A 20,086-nucleotide genomic window follows, 5' to 3' on the forward strand; every position below is an offset into this window, starting at 1 on the left:
ACCCCTTTAATAGTAATAACCCTAGTGCCACTAATAAAAAGCCGGGATGAGGGTAGGGGGGATCCGGCCGCGGCCGCTTCTGCCCGTTTATGAAAATCACTTTAACGTAACCCAGATGGTCTCCTGACTGATAAAGCTCACACAAGGAGCCCCGGAGTTATACTTGCCGTGTGAACACACTGGTTAGATTTAGCCACAAATTACCACTCTGTGTTTACCAAGCAGGGTCCCGGGCGGGGAGGGGGCTGGGCCGCTGGAGCCGGCAGCCCCAGAAATCACACATCACCCCTGGGTCAGGGCAGGCCGGGAGCGCGGTTTACCTGACTCCAAGGTCTTTTTCTTTCAGTGCCCTGCTGCTAGTGCTACTTTTAAAAACTTCCCCACTCTGGCAAGTCTGGATCTGGGAGGGACTGGGCTGCAGGCCAGTGGGGTCTGCAGGCCCCGGCTGGGGTCTCCCCGGGAAATGCCCTGGAGACGCTCGGCCAGTTGGGCAGGGTGGGTGGGGGGGCACCTGGGGAAGGTGGGGGGCCTGGAGGACTGTCTCCAGCCTGGCCTGGCACCTGGGGCCCTGGTAGTTCTTGCTCAGACCTCGACCAGGAGGGGGGCAGTAGGATGAGGTGTGGGGTGCCCTCGGAGCAGCCCCTCTCTGGCCACCCCGTCCTCTGGGCCCAACAGGCCCTGCGACAAAATGAAGGGGCTGAGCTGGTGACTGGGGGCTTTGTTTCCCGTGAGGCCCTGGTCTGCTGGGCAGGCGGCCGCCCCTCCCCCACAGGGTGGGGGCGCATGTGCACCCCCCTTCCCCTCTGAAGTGGGCCTGCCCTTACAAAGCTGACGCCCCCAAAGGCAAAGGAAAAAGACCAGCCCCCCACCAAAAATCCCTTTGCAGCACCTCGGGGAGGGCCTCTGGGGGACCTGAGGGAGGCCCAAGCCCACCCCAGCTGGAGCCCCGCGGGCACCCGAGGAAGCAGGGGTTCAAGCAGCTCCAAGTCGCCAGAGCGCGTCCTGGGCCTGGCCGTGGCCGCCTGCAGACATGCTCGATCCGTCTTTCCCCCACATCCCCCTCAGCCCTCCTGCCCAAGGGCCTGGTAAAAAGAATCAGCTCCCACATCTGGTGGCCGAAACTGCCAGGCTGGATGGGGGGCTTGGGGGGGGGGTGCGGGAGGAGCTGCTGCTTGGAAGCGGGAGCAGTGCTGGGAGCAGTGCCTGGGAATGCGAGAGGGGTGCAACCCCTGACCCCTGAGCTGCCCCCGGAAGCACAGGTTGGCGTGGCTGGTGGGGGTACCCTGCTCTCCTGTTGGGGGAGGATGGGGTGCCGTGGGCCATGTGGGTCCCCCCTCCCGACAGACCCCGGGCTCTGGTGGGAAGAATTAAGAGTCAATTTTTGTCATCGAGAAATTGTTTCTAATTTGCCATGAGACTAATGGCCCTGGAGAACAATGACGAGGCGTCCAGCACACAATCAGCCCCCGGGCCAGGCAGGCATTTATTTGGAGCAAAGATTAATTCACAATTTTATGTAACTTGCCCAACACCCCCAATACCTTGTGTTAAAAAATGAGTATTTATTTCGTGATTTCAGACAGAGCAGGACAGTGGCCTTCCCGGAGCTGGGAGCCCAGCATGGGCAGGTAGGGGGAGGGCTGAGGGGCAGCTCAGGGAGCCCCGGCAGTTCTCAGGAGTGCTCGCGCATGTGAGTGCTTGTGTGTACGCGTACATGCGGAGGAGTGTGTGTGCACGCATGCAGCTGAGTGCATGTGTGTTGTGTGTGCATGTGAGTGTGGTGTACATGCAAGAGGGATGTGCAAGTGTGCGTGCCCAGGTGTCAGGTCCCAGCAGCTGCGTGGGGCACCCGCATCCGGCTGTCTTCTTTCTAGGCTGGAGGGCAAGTCCGGAAAGCCCGGATGTGGAAACCGCCAGGGCCCCCGCTGGGCAGCCTGGGGGTTCAGGTCCCAGCAGCCTGGGCATCTGTGGACCCTGCAGGACTGGGGACTTCCGGACCCCTCATTCCTGAGGCTGAAGCCAAGGCAGGGCCCCCGCCCTGCAGCATCAGTACTGGCCTCGGGGTTTATTCTCCTCCCTGGTTCTCTCCATTTCCCGGAGACGAGTCTGCAAATCCCCACACGGTGTTCGTCTAAAAATTAAAAACATTTGTTAGCTCTGGACAACAGAGAGGGTAAAAAAGGAAAGCAGAGAGCTCTCCTCGGAGCCCATGGCGGCCGGCGCGCTCCTCCCAGCCCAGCGTGGCTTCCAGGGGGAACACGGGGAGCTTATTTTGGTCCTGCAGGAGCTGCTGGTGGCCGCGGCGCCCGCGCTGGGCAGTTGCCAGCCCCTGCAGCATCCAGCAGGCCTGTCTGCAGCTATTTGCTGTAACAACTGTTTTGAAACAGTATTGAAAAAAAAAAAAGCCCACTGCATGCAAGTGAGCGCTGGGGAGGCCGCTGGAGGTGCAGAGAGGCCGGGGCAGGCCCTCCCCACGCCGGTGAGATGCAGGGGGCTGCCCCGAGACGCTGCGGGAGTGGGGTGGGGGATGAGGCCATTCCTCACTTACATTAGGAATCTGGGGGGTCTGTGGAAGGGAGGGAGGCCCCAGACAGTCGGGGGCGGGCAGTACTCCCACCCCCCTTCCTCAGTGGGCATTTCTCAGCCTCATCTTCAGCCTCAGATTGCAGGGTGGGAGCGGTGGGCGCCCGTCAGCAGGCTCCAGGGCCCTCGGACAATCTCCAGCCAGGGAAGGGAGGTGTTGGGGGCCCCGAGGGGGCTCCGCAGCCCCCAACCTCCCACCCCCGCACTCTGTCGGAACCAGGACTCCGGTGGCCCCCGCCCCTCCCCCACCGGGGCCGTAGACGGGAGTCCCTTTCCGGGCCCAGGGAAGCAACTCCAGGGACACCCCCGACCCCAAGGGGTTCTCTCTGTTGGAGGGAGGATTTCTTCTGCTCTTATTTTAGGTTGGGCTTTCAAAATTAATCTCAAACTCAAAAACAAAACCCAGGCTCCTGGAACGGAAAATAAAGCTCATCGGCCAGAGTAACAGGAAACGTCTTCCCAACATGACAACGGCAAGGCCGCCTGCCAGGGGCGCCCTTCCTCGAGCTCGGGAGGCCGGCCTTCGGGGGCTGCGGGGAGCCGGGGCCGCCGGCTCGAGGGAGGCGCTGCGAGGCGCTCCCCCGTCGCCCACCCCCGAGCCCCTTCCCGGGAGAGCTCGGGCGCCGCCAGTCCCCGGGCGCGCGGGTCCTGCACGGCCGCCCCCGCCGCCAGCCCTCCCCGGCGCTATTCCTCCCGAGCCGGGCCGATTCCGAGCGGTAGTCCTCGGCTGTGCGTGGGAAGCGGGGCGCTCCCCAAGCACCCCTCAAGGCCGGGACTCGGAGGGACCCGTCCGCCCAACACTGACACGCCGGGAGGACTCTTTCTCGGGAGCCCCCTGCCCGATCCCGGTGGTCCGCGCCCGGCCCCCACCCCGCCGGCCGCGCCGGGGACCTAATGTGATCCTCCTCCGGCTTAATGAATAGCCGCTCGCTAATAGGATCTGCGGCGCTTTAGCGGGATTTATTCCTCCCGCCTCTCCATCCAGCCGCGCGCCGTCTCCGCGGGCGCCGGGGGAGAGCGCCGAGTCCGCGCCGCCCGGGCGGGCGCGTCGCGGGAGCCGGGATCGGGCCTGCGCCACCCCCGCGCGCTCTGTCCCCGCGCCCCCTGCCCCGGCGTCCGCCCGCCGGGTCCCCGCGCTTACCTGCGAGCCCCGGGCTCCCCTCCCCTACGCACCGCCCGAAGCGGGCGCCCGCCGAACCCCGTGTCGGGCGGGAAGGCCAGCCCGAGTCCCCGCCCGCGGCCCTCGGCGCCCATCCCCGGGTCAGCGGCGCCCGCGGGGGGAGCGGGCCGGGGCTGCCCGCGCGCTTCCCCTTTCTCTCCGCATTCCTTTGATCCGCGGGCTCTCCGCGCCACCTCGGCTCCCGGGCTGCCGGGGTCGGCCCGCGGGGATCCTGGAAACCGCCCACAGCTTATCTCCTTTCATCAAGCGGCCTTGGGCCGCCTTGAAACCGCGGAGCCAGTAATTGCTTTTTTCGGGAGGCCCAGTGCGGACTGGACAACAGCCAATCAGCGTCTTGTTTACACTCTGTGACTGACAGCCTGCTGGCGGAATGCCAGCCAATCCCTGCGGTCTCGCGGGAGCGGGGGGGGGAGAGGAAGGAGACAACAGACGGCCTTGGGTTAACCCTTTCGCGTTCTCACCGGAATAGACTGCAGAGAATTTCTAGGGCGTGTTAATGTGCTGGGAGGCATCTAGTTTAAATATATACATATATTTTTTTCTAGCGGGGAAGGCAGAGATTCACTTGGAGAAAGGGGAGGAAAAATAATGTGTCCGTCGCCATTAATATATCACCTCAATTCCCCGAGAATAAATAGTAGGGGCCCCAATTCTAATCAAAGTACTTATTTTGAGAATATTAAAAAAAAAAAAGTGGCTTGCTTCCGATTACAATACACATAATTTTTCATTTTTTTTTTTTTTTTGTTTTTAATTGGGACAAAAATCTGGCGGCTAAGCAGAAGTAGAGAGCAGCATTAGGAACGCTACGCATCATTTTCGCTCCATAACAAAGAATCCCCTCCAAATTCACAAGGTGAACGTATTTTGAAAATCTGGCTGCAGACCAGGAAGCGGTGACCCTTGTCTTGGCAATAAATCTCCGGCTCTCATTTTTATCACAGCTCCATGGAAGTGTGAGATAAAAACTGAGACCGCTCCCCCCACCCCCGCTCCCGGGTCTGGTTCCCGCAGCCGCCAGGTGGGCACCTCCGCGGGCCGGCTGCTCCTGCCGCAAGCGTGCAGGCATCCCCGGGCCTGGCCACAGCACGGATCCGAGAGCGGCCTCAGGGTGCCAGAAGAGCCGGGCAGCCCCGGGGGGCCTCGTGGCCTTGAAGCCGGGTCTACCTGCGCCTGGGCTCAGCCACCTGTCCAACAGGTCCTAGGCGTAACAAAAGGCATCCGATTTCCAGGGTGCTGCCGCCTCCTCTCCAGGTCTCCTGCACACCAGAGGCCAAACGCGGGGCCTGCCGGCGGCCCTCGATCCAAACACGCGCTCCCACTCGCCCCTGCGCCTTCTCCCGCCTTCCGCCAGCGCATTCCCATTGAGCAGCAATGATCTGCGCAGAGGAGCTGCGCAGTCGCCCTGCTTGAATTAGGCGCCATCGAGCTGGGTAGTAGCCCTGCTGCTCCCTGATTGGCAGCTCCCTGGCTCGGCGCCAGCCTATTGGGAGGCCTGTTTACGCCGAATGAGTGGCACGAGCTCCGGGCCGTGGCGGGCGGCGCGGCCAATCAGCGCGCGGGCTGCTCCGGGCTGAGTGGCACGAGCTTATTAGTATGCAGGGCCCGTGGCTCGCTGCGCCGGCTGCAGGTTTGAGAGCCGCTCTGGATGGGCTCGAAAGAGTCGTGGTTGTGGAAGCGGTGCATTTACAGTGCAACAGTCAGCACATTGAAAATACCAATAGGAATACAAAACAAAGTCACATTTACTGATTTAATTGTATTGCATTCAATTGTGTCCAGGAAACAGCCTCCAGTAAGTAACTGAAATTGCTTTCGTTTTTTATTTTTTGTTTTTTTTTTCTATTTTTATTATATTTTTTATTTTGGCTTTGGGGATTTACATTTTTTTTTTTTTAGCAAGAGAAATCAGGGTTGTGATTTTAAGAAATAGATAGCCTCCCTTTGAAAAAATCCGTTAGAATGTCGAGCAGGCTTTTTTTTTTTTTTAAGATGGACTATATATGAGAGCGGTTTTTTTTTCCTCTGAAAAATTTTATCGATCGATTTGAAATTCCCCCCGTAATGCGTCCTTGCTTTGCTCTGAGCGCTTGTTGTCTCGATCGACACCCAACATTAAAGATAAATAATCGCTACAAGACAGGGAGCGCCCGGCTGCGGCCGGCGCGGGCGCGCGGGTGGCTGCGGGCTTTAGCGGCCGGCGCCGCGAGGTCCTGGTGGCCGCCAACGTGCTCCCAGCTTCCGCGGCCCCGCGAAGGAACCCTCGCCTGCTGCCCTCCCCCGAGCATTCCCGGGTCGGCCCCGCCCGGTGGCTCCGCGGCGCAGCGCAGAGGCCGGCCCGCGGTGGCTGTGGCCTGGAGGGGCTTCCCGGCCTCCGGCTGCGCGCGGAGAGGAGGACTTGGGGCGGGGAGGTTTCGGGCTAGTTTTTCGGGCTTCGCGTTCCAGAGCCGAATTCGTTTCTGACCATTTCAGAAAAAAAAATGGGGGGGGGTGTCAGTGGAGGAGGGGACGACGAGGCTGGCGCCGCGGGACGTTTCCACGCGCCTTCTCCAGGCCCCACGGGGCTCGGGCCGCTGCCGCGTGGTGGGCCTGCGGGCGAGTGCGCCCTGGGACGCGGGGTTCGGCGTCTCCAGGCTCTGCTGTCCCCTCCCGGGGGCCGGGCGCGGCCTTTTCGTAGGGAGCGGGTTCTGCGGCGCCCGCGGTTGGGTACGCGCCCCGGCCGGGCCGGGCCTGCAGGCTCCGCCGCGCCCACGAGCCCAGAGTCGGTGCCGTGGAGGCGAACTGACCGGGGTCCTGAGTCCGGGGGGCGGCCGAAGGGAGGGCGCCCTGTTCGGTGCACAAGTCGGGAACAAAGCAAACCCGAAGAAGCCCGAGATCTTGGAGCACGCGGGCCGCGGGAGGAGGGGTCGGGCGGGTCGGGGGGCCGCGCCCGCCACCCAGGAAGGAGCCCGGCCTTCCGAGGCGCGGCTGCGGCCGAAAGTCCCTGGTCGGCGTTTTCCCGGCCCGCGTCCGGCCCCCTGCGCGCAGCCGCCTCCGCCCGGCTTCCTCGCACACCCCAGTCCGAGCCGGGGCCGCGGTCTCGCCGAGCTCCCTGCGACCTCGCTGGAGCTGGGAGGAGGGGGCGTCGGAGTCCCGAGATTCGAGGATGGCGCCGCCTCGGCTCCGGGGCTGCGGAGCTCCCGGTCTGGAGAGCGGCCGCCGCGCGGCCTCTCCCGGCTCTGCGCCGTGCTCAGTATCCGCAGGCCCTGAGAGCCGGGAGCTGCCGGCCGGGTTGGCGCGGCGCGGCCTCTTCCCGGGAAGAAGGAACACAAGATTCGGCTCCTACCATGTAGGAGTCGCAGCTGCGCCGCAGGACGGCGGTCACGCCGGTCTGTTTGCACTAACAGGCAAGCGGGCTTGTGAGGCCAGAACCCTCTGGCCTGCGACCCGCCCGCAGGGCTGGGAGATCACAGCTGCCGCTGCGGAGCCGAGCCCGCGTCCCGAGAATCGCGAGCGGCTCGCGCGCCTTCTCGGCAATTGTGAAATTTCTTTCTATTTTGAAACCCACGAAACAAAAGCAAGACGTACACGATTCCTGGGAGGCCCCCGGGCACCCCCGCGCGCTGTCCCCCGGCCCCTCCGCGGCCTTCGGCGCCTTTGAAGCCGCAGGCACCCGGCCTCCCTCCCCTTCCTGCCTTCCCTTTGTCCCGCCCGGCGCCCCTGGGGCTCGCCCGGCGCCGGCCTGGGCTGCAGCCTGCAGGCCTCCGGGCCGCCCCTCCCTGACCCCGGCGCAGCCAGCCCCCTGGGCCCCGCGCGGCCCCGCCGTCCGGACACCCGTCGCTGGCCCTGCCGGCCAGAGCGGACGCGAGCTGAGTTATTTGTTAGACCGGGGGAGAGCGCGCGCCATCCCTGGAGGGAAGGGAGCTCCAAACCCCTTTGAAGGAAGCTGAGAGACAAAGAGAACTCTTGGTGTAGTTTCCATTTATTTACAGTGCAAAAGCCCTCCTAATAAATATTTAAAAAACTTATCAGTTGAGCAAATATGTATTCATTTAATACATTGTTTTCGGTTACAGATTAAATCAGAGACAAAACAGTCTGCAAATAAGATGTTGTTAGACCCGGAGCAGTAAATGTAGCAATTTAAAATGGTAGTCACCAAGTGGAAAACATCTTAATCGCTTTGTTGTCACTGTGGGGCGGCTTAAAAAAAAAAAAAAGGTTTTCGGGAGAATTCACGATTAACATTGAGCCTCCCCCACTCCCTTTTGTTGGAGGGGATATTAAACATTAAAATAGTGCGGGTTAAGGAAAGCAAGAGAAAGATGCAAAAATGCAGGCGAGCAAGAGCGCTGGAGGGGCGCGAGGCATACAGCCGGCCCATTCGCCGGCCCTGGCTCGGTCTCCGCTCACCCTGCGTCTCAAGTTGTCTCTGATTTCGCCTCGGACCGGCCGCGCCGTGTCGGGTGGGCCTGGAACACAGAAGGGGGGGTGGTGGGGTGCTGCGGCGGCCGAAGGTCCGCTGGACCGGGCCGCGGACAGCAGGAGGGCCCAAGCCGCGCGCCGCAGACTCCGCGTCTTGGGGCCGCCCCGGCGCGCGGAGACCGGCCTGGGCTCGGCGAGCTTCCCGCTTGCGCCGGAGGGAGAAAGTCCGGGCCGGTTGGGGCGTTGAGAGACAACAATTGCAGACTCTCCAGGCGTTCCGCGCGGCCTCCGAGCCGCGGTGGGCGATCCGCGACGCATTCGATTGGGGGGCGGGGTGATTGTTCCAGCTTGTCGGGAAGCGCCGGGCTCGGGGCGGGCAGCCCGGGCACTGCGGCGTGGCGGACCAGGTGACGCCGGCGGCCGGCGCGGGGCGCCCGGGGCTTGGGGAAGCCAGCTCGGGGTCCCGGCGTTGACCTGGAGGTGGGGGCGGCGGGTGCCCAGTCCCGCTGGGGCGGGGGAGGGCGGGCGGCGGGTTCAAAGGAACAGACCGAAAGACTCATGGAGGGGGGAGGAGGAAAAAGGAAGGTTATAAAAAAAACCTCTTAAGTTACAATCAATAAAATTACTCGCTTAATTAGCATGGTTATTCGCTTAAGCGGAATGCAGTAAAAGCCGGACCTCGGCGTGAGGGGGGAGAAGAGAAAGGCGAGCGTGAGCCCCAGGCCTTTTCCTCCGAGACACCTTCGGGCAGCGGGGGAGGGGAGGGGTGTGCGTGCAAGTGTGTGTGTGTGTGTGTGTGTGTGTGTGTGTGCGTGATGGCTTCGCAGATTTGGGTTTTTATCACCCAGCCGAGCCTGCAGCCTCTTCGCCGCGGCGCCCTCGCCGCAGGATCCCGCGGGCCGCGGAGACAAGGCGGCGCGGCCGGCTCGACCAAGCTCTCCGTGCCGCGCGCGGCCGGGTGGGTGCGTGTGCGCGGGGGTTTCCGGGCGCGCGTGTGTGCCGGGGAGACGCGCGAGCCGCCCGGGGCCGAGCCCCGAGTCACCCAGTCTTCTCTGCTTGCCTCCGCAGGCCATGGACCCGCACGGCGGCTGCCGGTGCGGCGCGCGGCCGCCCGCCCAGGAGCCCAGCCCGCCGGCGTGCTGACCGGCCCCGCCGCCGCCACCGCCGGTGACCTCGGACGCCGCCGCCTCCTCCGGCCGCCCGCGGCCCGCACCGAGCCGCCCCCCGGGCCCCGGCCGCGCTGCTCCCGGGAGGCGGCGGCGGCGGGCCGGGGCCGGGGCCGGGGCCCGGCATGGATGGCCGCGACTTCGCGCCGCCGCCGCCGCATCTGCTGTCGGAGCGCGGGAGCCACCGCAACGCCGCCGCCGCCGCGCGCCTCGCTCCGGCCGGGCCCGCCGCGCAGCCCGCCGCGCACTTCCAGCCCGGGAAGTACTTCCCGTCGCCGCTCCCCATGGCTTCACACACAGGTCAGTCGGGCCCGCTCGCGGCGGGGGAGGGGGGCGCGGATCTGTGGCTGCCGGAGCCGTGCGGGGAGCGCGGATTGTCGGTTCCCGGCCGGGTCCCCCCGGGGCCGCCCACTGAACGGGCATCCGTCCCTTCCACCCCAGCTGTTTGCAATCCCGCGGATCCCTCCTCCCTGCACTCACGTCTCGAAGACGCGCCACTTTCTGCGGGGACCAAATCGCTGCCGGCGGGGCAGGGGGCGCGCGGCCTGGCGGAGTAGGGTTTGCGCGCGGGGGGAGCCAGCCAAACCCATTTCTGTCTAAAGTCTGCGGGTGTCAGGGCGAAGATGGGTTCGTAGGGGCTGCCTTCGCGTCCACCAGCGCCTCTGGGCTCCCCCGAGAGCCGGTTCAAGTGTGGCCAGAGCGCGGCCGGCCTCGGAGCCCCGCGGCGCGCGGGGAGAGCAGCCCGGCACCGGGCCTGGGCTGTGGCGAGGAGCTGCGCGGGGGCCGCGCTCGGGATTTCGGTGCAGGCGAGTCCGCCGCGAATTTGCTGCAAGAGGAGACTAGCCGGGCCGCCCTGGGCTGGGCCTGGGGCCGGGTAGCCCGCGTCGCCATCTGTCCCCTCGGATCTCCTTGCTGGAGAGGACCCTTCTTGGCAACGCCCACCCAGGCCTCGAGAACAGTCCTTCCCTTGGGTGCTTGGGATACTAGTTTTGAGCCAAGTGAGGGGAGCAGCTGTGGGGTGGACTCTAGCAAAGGGTGCAGCCACTGTGGGCTTCGTGTGGGGGGTTGGCTGGGTCACCCTTGCGGGTCCTGTGGTTTTGTTTACTATTTGTTTTAACCATCAAAAACATTGCTTGCATTTTTTTTTTAATTTGACGGTAACAGTTACTATCGCTAGCTTGATGAACTGTGAATGCTAATAAAATTATACCTACTTTAATGGGATCACAATTAGTGTGTGAATTAAAAAGAAAGGTAGAGAAGGGTCAAATGGGAAAATGTCAGAAAGGAAGGTAGTCAAAAAAGAGACTGTACATTTTTTACATGACACACAAGCATACACACACATCCAAAATGGCTTAATTACTAATGGGCTGCTTCACCTACAATGCCAGGAGATTTTTTTTTTATTTTAATAAGGTCTGAGCAAGTCAGAGGTGTAGGGGCTGGGCCCTGGGACACCCCGTCCCTGGATGGCCCAGCACCCGCACCTGCAGTTTCCTGCTCCACTATCAGCCTTCTGCAGGGCTGCAGTTTTTTCTCTCTGCGGGTCTTCCTTCTTTCTTTCTTCCCCTTTCTCTTTTCCCCTGGAGATTTATAACTCAAAAGAGAGAGAGAAAAAGTACTTGGTTGAGCAATTGGTGATTTTACAATCTCTCTCCTTGCCGTTCCTGTGGTTCTTAAGTGTTTCTTTCTGCCCCTGCACAGGAGACACTGCCCTGCTCAGCTGCGCGGGGTGAGGGGTGGGGGTACCTGGGGAAGGGGGCACTCGCCGTGGCGGGGACTGGGCTTTCCTGCCATCCTTTCTCCCGGCTGCAGGCCGGGGCTCCCCCTGGGAGTGGAGAGGCTGAGCCTGCAAGGGGTTAGGCAGGGATGGGGAGGGAGCATCTGTGCCACCCCCCAACAGGCCACTGGGCACGGCCAGACCCCATTCCACCGCCGTTCCTGCTGCGGACCCTCCCCCTTTGCCAGGGTCCGGCTGGTCTCTGCTCCCCCTTCCTGCCTTTCTTTCCAGATGGAGGCAAAACTGAGTCAGGTGGGAGCTGCTCTGGGTGGCCGGAATCTTTGTCTCGCGTTCCCCCAGCTTGGCCACGTGGTTCCTCGCGTGCAGGCCACGGACAGCTGTGAGAAACTGCACTGGGCTGGGGCCTGGGCCGCGTCCTGCTCTTGGCTGTTTCTTGACCCCACACCCTGCCGGCCTCCCCCATTCACGGGGTGCCCTAGAGGGCACCGGAGGCCCTGCAGGGCTCCCTGGGCTGGGAGCTGGAGGGCCACGTGCTTCTGCTCCCAGGGTCCAGTTTCCACCCCTCTGGGGGGAGTCAAGGACCTATTGTGCTCGGAGGCGAGGGGTTCCAGCTTGGTGGAGCCCGCGTCCAGCAGGCAGCACCCGCAGCTGAAGTGAAAGCCTTTTGGGGTTGCCGGGAAGCCAGCGGGTACTGCGGGTTTTTAAAAACCAGGCTGCAATTGTTCTTTCTTTAAAGTACTCGTTCCCAGGTCACTTCCTCTGCTCTGCACCTATAGGCGATCTTGCTTGGGAAGAAAAAAGTACAATTAAGTTAAAAAGTGTGTTGGCTTTGTGTCTGCAGATTTCCAAATGGCCAGTTGGGCAGATTTTCTCCCTGTTTCCGTGGATGGCCTCGGTCCACCCGCGACACCCAGCCTGCCCAAGGGGGGACTGCCCCGGCCTTCCTCCCACCCGGCCGGCTTCCCTTCGGATGGGGAGCCCGCGCCGGCCAGGAGGGGCAAGCCGGCCCTTCCCACTGGGCCGAGATCTCCCGCCGGCCCCTTCTTCCTGCCCCCACCCCCACCCCTGTGCCTTTGGAATGTCAGCTCCGGGGCCCTGGCGGGAGGGATGGGTTCCCAGCGTCTTCCGTGGTTTCTCTAAAACTGAAAGTGCCGAGAGCTGTACCGTTGTGCGGGGCTGGGGGCTGGGGCTGTAACCTCGGCCACGAGGGTGCGGTCAGAGCAGGGAGTCGTCCTTTCCAGGGCAGCCCCAGGGTCATCTCTGATTCAGATGGGCCGTGAGATCTCGGGGCGGGGGCAGGGGACCCACCAGGGAACCTGCCCCCGATTTCCCAGCCGCGCTGCTGCCTGGAGCCACGCTTGGAGTGATTTGGAGGAAACTGGGGAGACCGAGGCCCGTCTGGTGGGAGAACTGGAAGCTTCCTTCCTGCTGAAAGTGCTTCTCATCGCCGTTCTCAAAAAATCCAGTAGGGAGGGAAGATAGTTTCCGAGTGTGAAAAGACCCCAGGAAAGCCTCCCCCTCCCTTGTCACGTGATATTTTTTGTAAAGGAAAAAAGAAATACATTTTCGTAAATACCTCATTAGTTCCATGACGCGATGGAGTGTTTCGGCAACAGTTACCGACACTAAGTAGGTGTGAAAAGAGTTACTTTCCGAAGACTGTCCCCAGCCTGCTCGAGTGACGGGCCCAGACTTCCAAGGGGCGGTGGGAACCCTGGCGACGGCCGCGTGCACCGGGCCACAGGCCCGCGGGGGGTGTGGGTTTTCTCCGGGCCGGCTGTTCCCATCCCGGGAGCCGCGTTTTCCGCCAGGCTTTCCGGGTCACGTGGGGACGAGGCCGGGAGGCTGCGAGCGCACCCCGAAGGCTCCCCGGTTATTCTTAGAAATCTGCCCGGCTCCCTGCGAGACAGGGTTCAACCCAGCCCGGGCGGGCAGGACAAAAACGCAAAGGAGGCTGCTAGAGTAACATGGAGGAGGCTAAAAATAGCCCTCAGAAACACACATAAAAAAGCCAAATCCAACAACAGAACGAGCTAAAAATATTCCAGTCTTTGGCAAAGAGCACTGAGTTAAATAAATTATACAAGAGCCATTCATGGGAGCAAGTTGACTTTCTCTCTTACGGGAACTTGGTTCAAGCTAATAAAAATAACAATTTACTAGCCACTGGGCTTTGCATGAGTTTAAATTTAATTGGTGGAGCTTCTGGCAGTTTGTCACTTCTTGGCGATTAGCGGGCTGGCCCTGGCCTGGGGTGGGGTGAGGGAGGGCAGCGCCCGGGGCCCCGGCAGCAGGAGGGGTGGCTTAACCCGAGGGGCTGGCCTGGGGGCACAGCCGGGGTGCCCCCAGGAGGGCGGGGGCCGTGGAGGTGGGTGGGGGACCACTAGGAAAACAGAAAAGGGACGGGCAGCTATTTTAATTTGATAAATGATCGTACACCTTTAAGAGTGTGTTTTAACAATCAAGATACACCCCAGCAAGTTGATAGGATGTTCGCTGTCAACTTACATATGTCATCGGAGCGGGCTGTGAGCATAAATAATGTACTAGCCGCACTGGAGATGCACGTGGGGGTGCTGGGGGGCCTGGGGGCTGCAGGGCACCGCCCTCTCTCGGCATCTGGCAGCAGGGAGCAGAGGAGGACAGGAGTGGGGGGGCATCAAAGGCTTCTCTCAACTTGGGCGCCTTGGTCAGGGTTGCTCCTCTCGGGAGTTCCCAGGTCTCCCTACCAAAATAAGAGCGCCAGGCTTGCCAGGAAACCAATGTGGCTGGGATCATAGGATTGGCTGGTGGCTTTTCAGGCGGCGGGTATCTTAATTCAGCTAAGTCCCGATAATTTCACACTTCCATCCCAGGATGGGGTCAGGGTAACTGCTTGCTCTCTCCGCCTCCTTGGTTTTTCCTTAACTGAAGGCCCCCCGGAAATCCCGGCAGGCCCTCGCGCCTGCTGGAGGACTGCATTTCCCAGAATGCCCCTGGTCTGGGAGCTGGGAATTCCCAAGCACAGGGAAGTTTATCCAGGGCCACTGGGAACAACTGCATTCCTGGCGGGAGGGGCCTTGGTCGTTGCCCCCAGCAGACCCCTTGCCCTCCCTGCTGGATGCGGCCCTGGCTTTGCCTGCCTTCTTCCCCTACCATAAACATCTGAGTACCGGGGACAAAGGGGAGCTGCCCCTCTGCCCCCTTTGGACCCTGGGGGCTTCTTGAGAGACCATTGCAGGTGTCGCCTTCGGAGTAGCCTTCTCTGAGGGGCCCTGGTTGCCGGTGAGGGGTCAGTGTGGGTGGGACGTGGGGACTCTGCCTGAGTGACATCACAGGGGGTTTCTGCCTGGGGAGACCCACCGGCAAATCCTTCTCAGCCCTTGGGCCAGTGCCTGCCCCTCCCCGTTGCCCTCCTCACCCCCTCGAACAGCAGCAGCCCCCAGCCTCGTTGACCAGCTTCCACCTGGGTGGCTTCTGGCAGTTTCCAAGTGAAGCTGAACTCCCCGGGTCAGAGGGGCCCAGCCTCTCGTCACTGTTCCTCAAACCTGCCACCCTGGGGAAGCTGCCTGCAGGGGCGGTGTGTCCTCCTACAGGCCTGTGTGTCACTTAGACACTCTGATGCAGGACACGCACCCCACAGGGCTCTCTCCTGCCTGGGGACCGTTCCCCTGGGGTTCCCTGGGCCCCATAAACCTCTGGGACCTCCTTTCTCCCCCCCAAAGTCAGTATCGTGAGCAGAGAACAAAGTTGCAACCGGCACGCAGTGTCTGGGAAGTCGCCCGCAGCCTGCCGGGACGCGAAGGCCTGTGGCGGGCCGGGCTCCGCTTGGGCCCCGACGCCCGGCCCGCTGACGTTTTTATGGGATAATATACCGTTCAGATCACGCAGGCCTATTTGTCAGTGGCCGCCCCCATTCGTTGTAATATATGATAGCACTGTCTCCCACGGTCCCAGCAGCCCTGGGCTGTGGGGAGTCTGGGCAGGATGGGAACTGGGCGTGGAGGGGGGCTCGGAGGAGGGGGCTCGGAGGAGGGGGGCTCGGAGGGGGTTGACAGGGCAGCTCCGCAGCTGTCCAGGAGGATTAGAGCCCAGGGGGGTCAACCAGGAAGTGCTTTTCTTTTCCCTTAAATTCTGACCTGGGGTTGGGGGGAGGAGGAAAAGGGAACAAAGACGTGGGTCCAGTTCCCTCCCCCGGGACACCCCGAAAGAGAGCCCAGCCCCTTCAGCGGTCACCCCACTCCTGGGCATTTGCTGAGGACAGGCCCCCTCTCTGTCTGGAGCTGGAGGGAAGGACAAAGCGGGCGCTGCCCGCGGGGATGGGGCGGCCTCAGGTGCGACGCGGCCGACCCCCCAGCAGCCTCCCCGCCCGCAGTGGGCACCTGGGTCGCGTGACCACGCGCCTGTGCTGGGGAGGGGGGAGGGGACCCGTGGGAATTCCAGAGCTGGGACGGGTGCAGCCGAAGGGGCCCGGGGCAGCAGGCTGGGGCCCCCCGCCAGCAGGGAGAGAATTCTCAGGTACCTGAGGTAAAAGTCAGAGCACGCTGCAGTCTCCTGGGGGGAAAAGCCAGGTCGCTGTTGGCTGTCCTTCGGCGTCCTTCAGGCTGGAGGGGCTTCCCTCTGACCCTGTGGCAGCTCGCAGAGGGGCCACCAGCGACACCCCAGAGGTCCGGCCTTTGTGGGTGGGCACGGGGGCGTCCCCGGGACAGGCCAGGCCGAGGCAGGAGTGAGGGAGCAAAATGGCCCCAGGGAGGGCGAGCAGATCCGGGGGGAGGGTGGTGGGGGTGGGACGGGACGTGGGGTGGCAGGACGAGGAGGCACAGCCTGGAGGGGCCGTGGTGTGTTGGGGGGAAAGGGCGGCCCTGGGGGGAACATATTGCTGCCGGGTAGGGGTCTTCTTGGCCAGGCCGTGTCCACTTCATGGGCAGGGGTTGGCCCCACAGGCCTGGGTGCTGACAGCCTCTCCCAGGGGAGCCCTTTGGCTCACCCATGTCTGCAGCTGCCCAGGTGCCTCCCACCGCAGGCCAGGCCTGCCCGCTCACGCCTGGCCGTCTGCATCGGGCTGACCCTCGGGGTGCAGGGCGAGCTGTCCTCCTCTCGCCATGTCCTTGTGTGCAGAAGCATCACAATCCTCCGTGGAGGGGCAGACGGGCCGCCACTCCCTGCTCCCCACCGGTGGTGTGCAGGGGCTGGAGATGTGTGCAGGGGCGGTCAGGGCTCACGGTCCCCGGGCAGTACCACTGCCGGGCCAGCCTGACGGCGCCATCTGGAGTCAGGGCTGTGTGACCCCGGGTGCACGGGGCGGATTTGGGACCTTTCCCCTCGGAAACACGCCGCTGCCCCCACCCGGGCTGCTGTAAAGGGGCGGCTTGGCAGGGCCGCGTGGGCCTGGGCAGCCCGTCCCCATCTGTCTCCGGCCCCTGACCATCCACGTAGGTCCCTGGGACAGGAAGAAGGGCAGTGGCTTCGCTGGGGTCACGGGGGACCCAGGAGATGACCTGGTGCCGGGCAGGGAGACCACTGTCCTTTCCGAGCTGGACCACCTTGGGGCCTCCGGCACTGGGGTGCTGTGTCCTGGGCGGGTGACATGTAAGGGACCGTGACCCACCCAGGGCTGCATCTCAGGACCCCGGGGGCATTGAGGTGCTCTTGGGAGCCTGCGCCTCTCGTCTCTAACGCGTCCATCTGAGGGTGAAGGTGGGGGGGCGGCAGGGGCCACCTGGAGCAGAGGCGCCACCTCCTTCCCCTGGGGCCGGAGCTGGGGCTCCTCTACTCGAGGCCTCCACCCCCAGCTGTCCCCTAGCAGGGTGCTTTGAGCACATGCTTCTGCGTGTGTCCTGGCATGTGTGCCTGTGACGTGCCTGGCCCCGCCCCAGGCTGTGGTCTTGTGCAGATGTGAGCGTGCCCAGGCTGTGAGTGTGCCCCAGATGTGAGCATGCCCAGGTGTGCACGTGCCCAGGTGTGGTTGTGCCCCAGGTGTGAGCATGCCCCAGCTGTGGTCTTGCCCCAGGTGTGAGTGCACTCAGGTGTGAGCGTGCCCAGGTATGAGCGTGCCCAGGCTGTGGTTGTGCCCCAGGTGTGAGCGTGCCCCAGGTGTGAGTGTGCCCTGCCTGTGAGTAGATCCCCCCAGAAGCTGACCCAGGCAGGGCCTGGCGACTAGGCCTGGGCTCAGCAGAGGAGGGGTGGGGTAGGAGACCCCTGGGGAGGAGGGTGGGTGGGGGTCCAGTCACCTGGGTGGCGACTCCATCTCCTGACTGAGTGGGAGGTGGGGTCTTCCGGGTCCCCCACCCTCTGCTCGTCCTTCGCCACCTGCCCCTTGGCCCCCCCCTGCCCCGTCCGCTATCCGGGTCTGTCCTGTGACTCGGCAGCCCTGAGCCTGCGAGGACATGCTGGGGGGCGGCCCTTTAGGGACACGTGTCCCCCACGGGCCTCCCTGACGTCAGCCCTTCCAGCCGCTCCCCTCCCTCTCCCCCCACCACGGCCTGGAGCCCTCACCTGTCCCCGAGCCCGGCAGCCCCCCGCCCTGTCCCCCAACCCTGTCCCCTGGGTCTCCAGTGCCCTCGGCCCCGTGGACCCTCCGCCCACCTCCCTGGCCGCCCCCAGCTTAGGTCCGCTGTCCCTGTGCCCGGGGGAGTGTGTCCGAAGTGCCCTGTGTGTGCTGTATGGAAGGGGCCTCAGGTGCCTTCTCCCCATCACCCCTCATGGGAAACCGAGGGGGCGCCAGGGGACTTGGGGGGCTGAGGCTGAGCCGGGGTGCTCACCGGGGGTTGTGCAGGTGACTTGCAGGTCCGGGTGACAGCAGAGCCCTTGGCTGTGGGCTGAGAGCAGGCCTGCGTGGCTGGACAGGGAGGGAGGACAGAAGGGAGCCCGGCTCCCACATCCCCCCGACTCGTCGGTCTGCCCGGCATGGTGACGGCCAGCGGGTTCCTCCGTGACCCGGGGACTCTGCAGCCAGCAGGCCGCCTCCTGGGAAGTTTGCTGGAAGCCAGTCTCCTTTTTGCAACATTGCATTCCTTTGGGTGTCCTAAAAATAAACTTTTAATTTATTTTAAATTAATACAAAAATTACGTTTGAATTAAATTGTAGTGCACCTCTAGGGTAGTCGTTGACAAGCTCCACTGTGTGTGAACGTGGGTGAAATTGGAGACCTTTGGAAAGGACATGTGTGAGGCCCTTCCGCCGTCCCCAACCAGGGGTGGATTTGCAGACACTTGGCAGAAATCCAGGGTTATTGCGGCCAACGGCCCTTAGGTGGGAGGTGGGTAAATGGTCCTTCAAATGCTGAATGAAAAAGGGCGGGGGGCACAGGGGCCTGCAGCCACCCCGAGGGTTGCCTTCCTGGCTGTGGTCAAAGCAACAGTGACCCCGGGCCCTTGCTTGAAGGGGGGCTGCTCCCCCGGCGGGGCGGGATTGGGGTGCACTGGCGTGCCTGTTTCCTGGGGGTTCTGGAGGCCGCCGTCCAGACCTGCCTGGGGCCTCCCGGCTAGGGTGCCCTCCCCTCCCCGAGGCTCCGTGGCCCCGTTTGCTGGCTCTGGGGTTCTTGGGGTCAGGTTGGGGGAGGGGGTGAAGCTGACGCAGGGTCCAGGACAGAGTGGCTTTTTCCCGGGGGAACAGATGGGCTCCCTCTGAGGCCTTCATGTGGAGCTGGTGCTGGACAGACGTGGACGGAGCGGCCACTGCGTCTCTCCCCGGCCCGCCTGGTGTGGCTTCCCGGCCACCACCCCCAGCTGCGGGTGCTCCCACTCCCAAGGCCACTGACCAGGCTTTGGTGCTGACGTGGGGGTGAGCGTGCCCTGGGGGGGCTGGGTGAGTGGCATAGAGCAGCCGAGGCCCCCACTCCCCTCGGAACACAGCCACCTGCTCCCTAACTCCTGCCCCTTGCTGCCCAGGCAGGCTCTAGAGGGGAGTTCTAGAGAGGGGGGAGTCAGATGTAGATCGGAATTTGTGGCTTCTGCAACAGCAGGTCAGCTTCAGCTGGGCAGTGCCGATGCCCTCTTCAGATGGGCATGGCTTCACCTCACTTGCTGACACTTGACAGCTTGGCCAGCGGGAGTGGGGGGCGACTTCATCTCTCACCTCCCCCGGTTCACAGAGTTGCTGACTCTCCCCCCAGTCCTCCCCAAACTTCCTGAAGGTTCCTTCTCTGCTCTGGGCTCCAGGTAAATGCTGTAAGCCTCCTTCCCCATCGAAGTTCCGTCTCTTCTCTACGCATCAGTTAGCTACTGCTGTGTAACAAATGATCCTCAAACCTAGTGACTTAAAACCACTTACACGTATTGTCTCAGTTTCTTCGGTCAGGAGTCTGGGTGTTCGGGTCAGGGTTGCTCAGAGGCTGTGATTGGGGTGTCGGCTGGGGGACCCCCTCTGCAGCCCTCAACCGGAGCTATTGGCCGGCCTCGAGTCCTCAGTTCTTTGACACGTGGGCCTCTCCACAGGACAGCGCACACGTGGCGGCCAGCTTCCCTCGGAGTGAGAGAGGGCGAGCAGGGGGAGGCCGGGGTCTTTCTGGAACCTGATGTTGGAAGTGACATCTTTCTCCTTGATTGTCCCCATAAGGGGCCTCCCCGGGGCTGCGCCCCGCAGGCCATGCTCACAGCTGTCCCTCCCCAGAGTGGGCCCCCGGCCCCTCCCGTGGCTGTGACTGCCCCCCTTTGCTGACGACACTCAGGTCTCTGCAGCCTGGGTCCTCCTGGGCCCTGACTGCTGGCTGGGCGGAGACCCCTGTGGGTTGCTCCCTCCCCCCACCCCCGGCTCCTTCCACGGGACCTGGACAAGCCAGCACCCCAGGCTTGCCCCTGAAGCCTCCCTGCTTCCCTCGCTGCCCCTCCGTGTCCGGCCAGGCCCTCCCTGTCTGCCTCACCTCTGCCCGGGCTCCCGCCGTGGGCCGACTCCCCGAGAGCCTCGTTCCCTGCGGGGAGCAGCCTGGCTGGGCACTTCTGTCTTGGGCAGGGGCAGCGTCATCTCGCCCCCGGGTACCTCCTCTGAGACTTGCCCCCCACGAGTGGAGCACGTTGGCCCCAAAATGCCCC

At 63.3% G+C, this 20,086-nt stretch overlaps 3 protein-coding genes and 1 long non-coding RNA gene across 4 annotated transcripts in view; 1 reads left to right on the forward strand and 3 right to left on the reverse strand.

Annotated features, from left to right (window-relative positions):
- Positions 1-1,452: 1,452 nt before the first annotated feature.
- On the reverse strand, positions 1,453-7,649 carry LOC119514843 (collagen alpha-1(I) chain-like). The gene is made up of 9 exons (XM_037810555.1): positions 7,630-7,649; positions 7,357-7,588; positions 7,089-7,142; positions 6,308-7,051; positions 5,900-6,222; positions 5,031-5,142; positions 4,793-4,964; positions 3,725-3,991; positions 1,453-2,131 (listed from the first exon to the last, which is right to left on the reverse strand). Exons 1-9 carry the CDS (start codon positions 7,647-7,649, stop codon positions 1,653-1,655), a joined length of 2,403 nt encoding a protein of 800 aa, XP_037666483.1. The 3' UTR covers positions 1,453-1,652.
- BAHCC1 (BAH domain and coiled-coil containing 1) overlaps positions 5,395-20,086 on the forward strand; it is a 55,091-nt gene continuing 40,399 nt past the window's right edge. The window contains 2 exon segments of the mRNA XM_037808715.1: positions 5,395-5,558; positions 9,236-9,633. Of these exon segments, the coding sequence (XP_037664643.1) occupies positions 9,459-9,633 (175 nt within the window). The 5' untranslated portion in view covers positions 5,395-5,558; positions 9,236-9,458.
- Positions 7,720-9,460, reverse strand: LOC119514844 (translation initiation factor IF-2-like). The gene is made up of 4 exons (XM_037810556.1): positions 9,454-9,460; positions 9,012-9,407; positions 8,156-8,673; positions 7,720-7,945 (listed from the first exon to the last, which is right to left on the reverse strand). Exons 1-4 carry the CDS (start codon positions 9,458-9,460, stop codon positions 7,898-7,900), a joined length of 969 nt encoding a protein of 322 aa, XP_037666484.1. The 3' UTR covers positions 7,720-7,897.
- LOC119513482 lies at positions 10,603-13,151 on the reverse strand. Its single transcript, XR_005212640.1, has 3 exons — positions 12,654-13,151; positions 12,242-12,529; positions 10,603-11,858 (listed from the first exon to the last, which is right to left on the reverse strand). It is a non-coding gene; the product is annotated as an uncharacterized LOC119513482 (long non-coding RNA).

The sequence above is a fragment of the Choloepus didactylus genome, chromosome 18 (genome assembly GCF_015220235.1).
Source record: "Choloepus didactylus isolate mChoDid1 chromosome 18, mChoDid1.pri, whole genome shotgun sequence".
Lineage (NCBI taxonomy): Eukaryota > Metazoa > Chordata > Mammalia > Pilosa > Megalonychidae > Choloepus > Choloepus didactylus.

What these genes read in the sequence shown, in the direction of transcription:
- LOC119514843 (XM_037810555.1), bottom strand. Translation starts at nt 7,649, where the DNA reads ATGGCGCGCGCTCTCCCCCG. An exon ending in ATGGCGCGCGCTCTCCCCCG is followed by an intron (nt 7,589 to 7,629) that starts GTCTAACAAATA and finishes TCTGGCCGGCAG; the next exon opens with GGCCAGCGACGGGTGTCCGG. An exon ending in GGCCCCGCGTTTGGCCTCTG is followed by an intron (nt 4,965 to 5,030) that starts GTGTGCAGGAGA and finishes TGTTACGCCTAG; the next exon opens with GACCTGTTGGACAGGTGGCT.
- LOC119514844 (XM_037810556.1), bottom strand. An exon ending in GAGGCTGCAGGCTCGGCTGG is followed by an intron (nt 8,674 to 9,011) that starts GTGATAAAAACC and finishes CCCCCGCCCCAG; the next exon opens with CGGGACTGGGCACCCGCCGC. An exon ending in GAGACAACTTGAGACGCAGG is followed by an intron (nt 7,946 to 8,155) that starts GTGAGCGGAGAC and finishes TTTTTTTTTAAG; the next exon opens with CCGCCCCACAGTGACAACAA.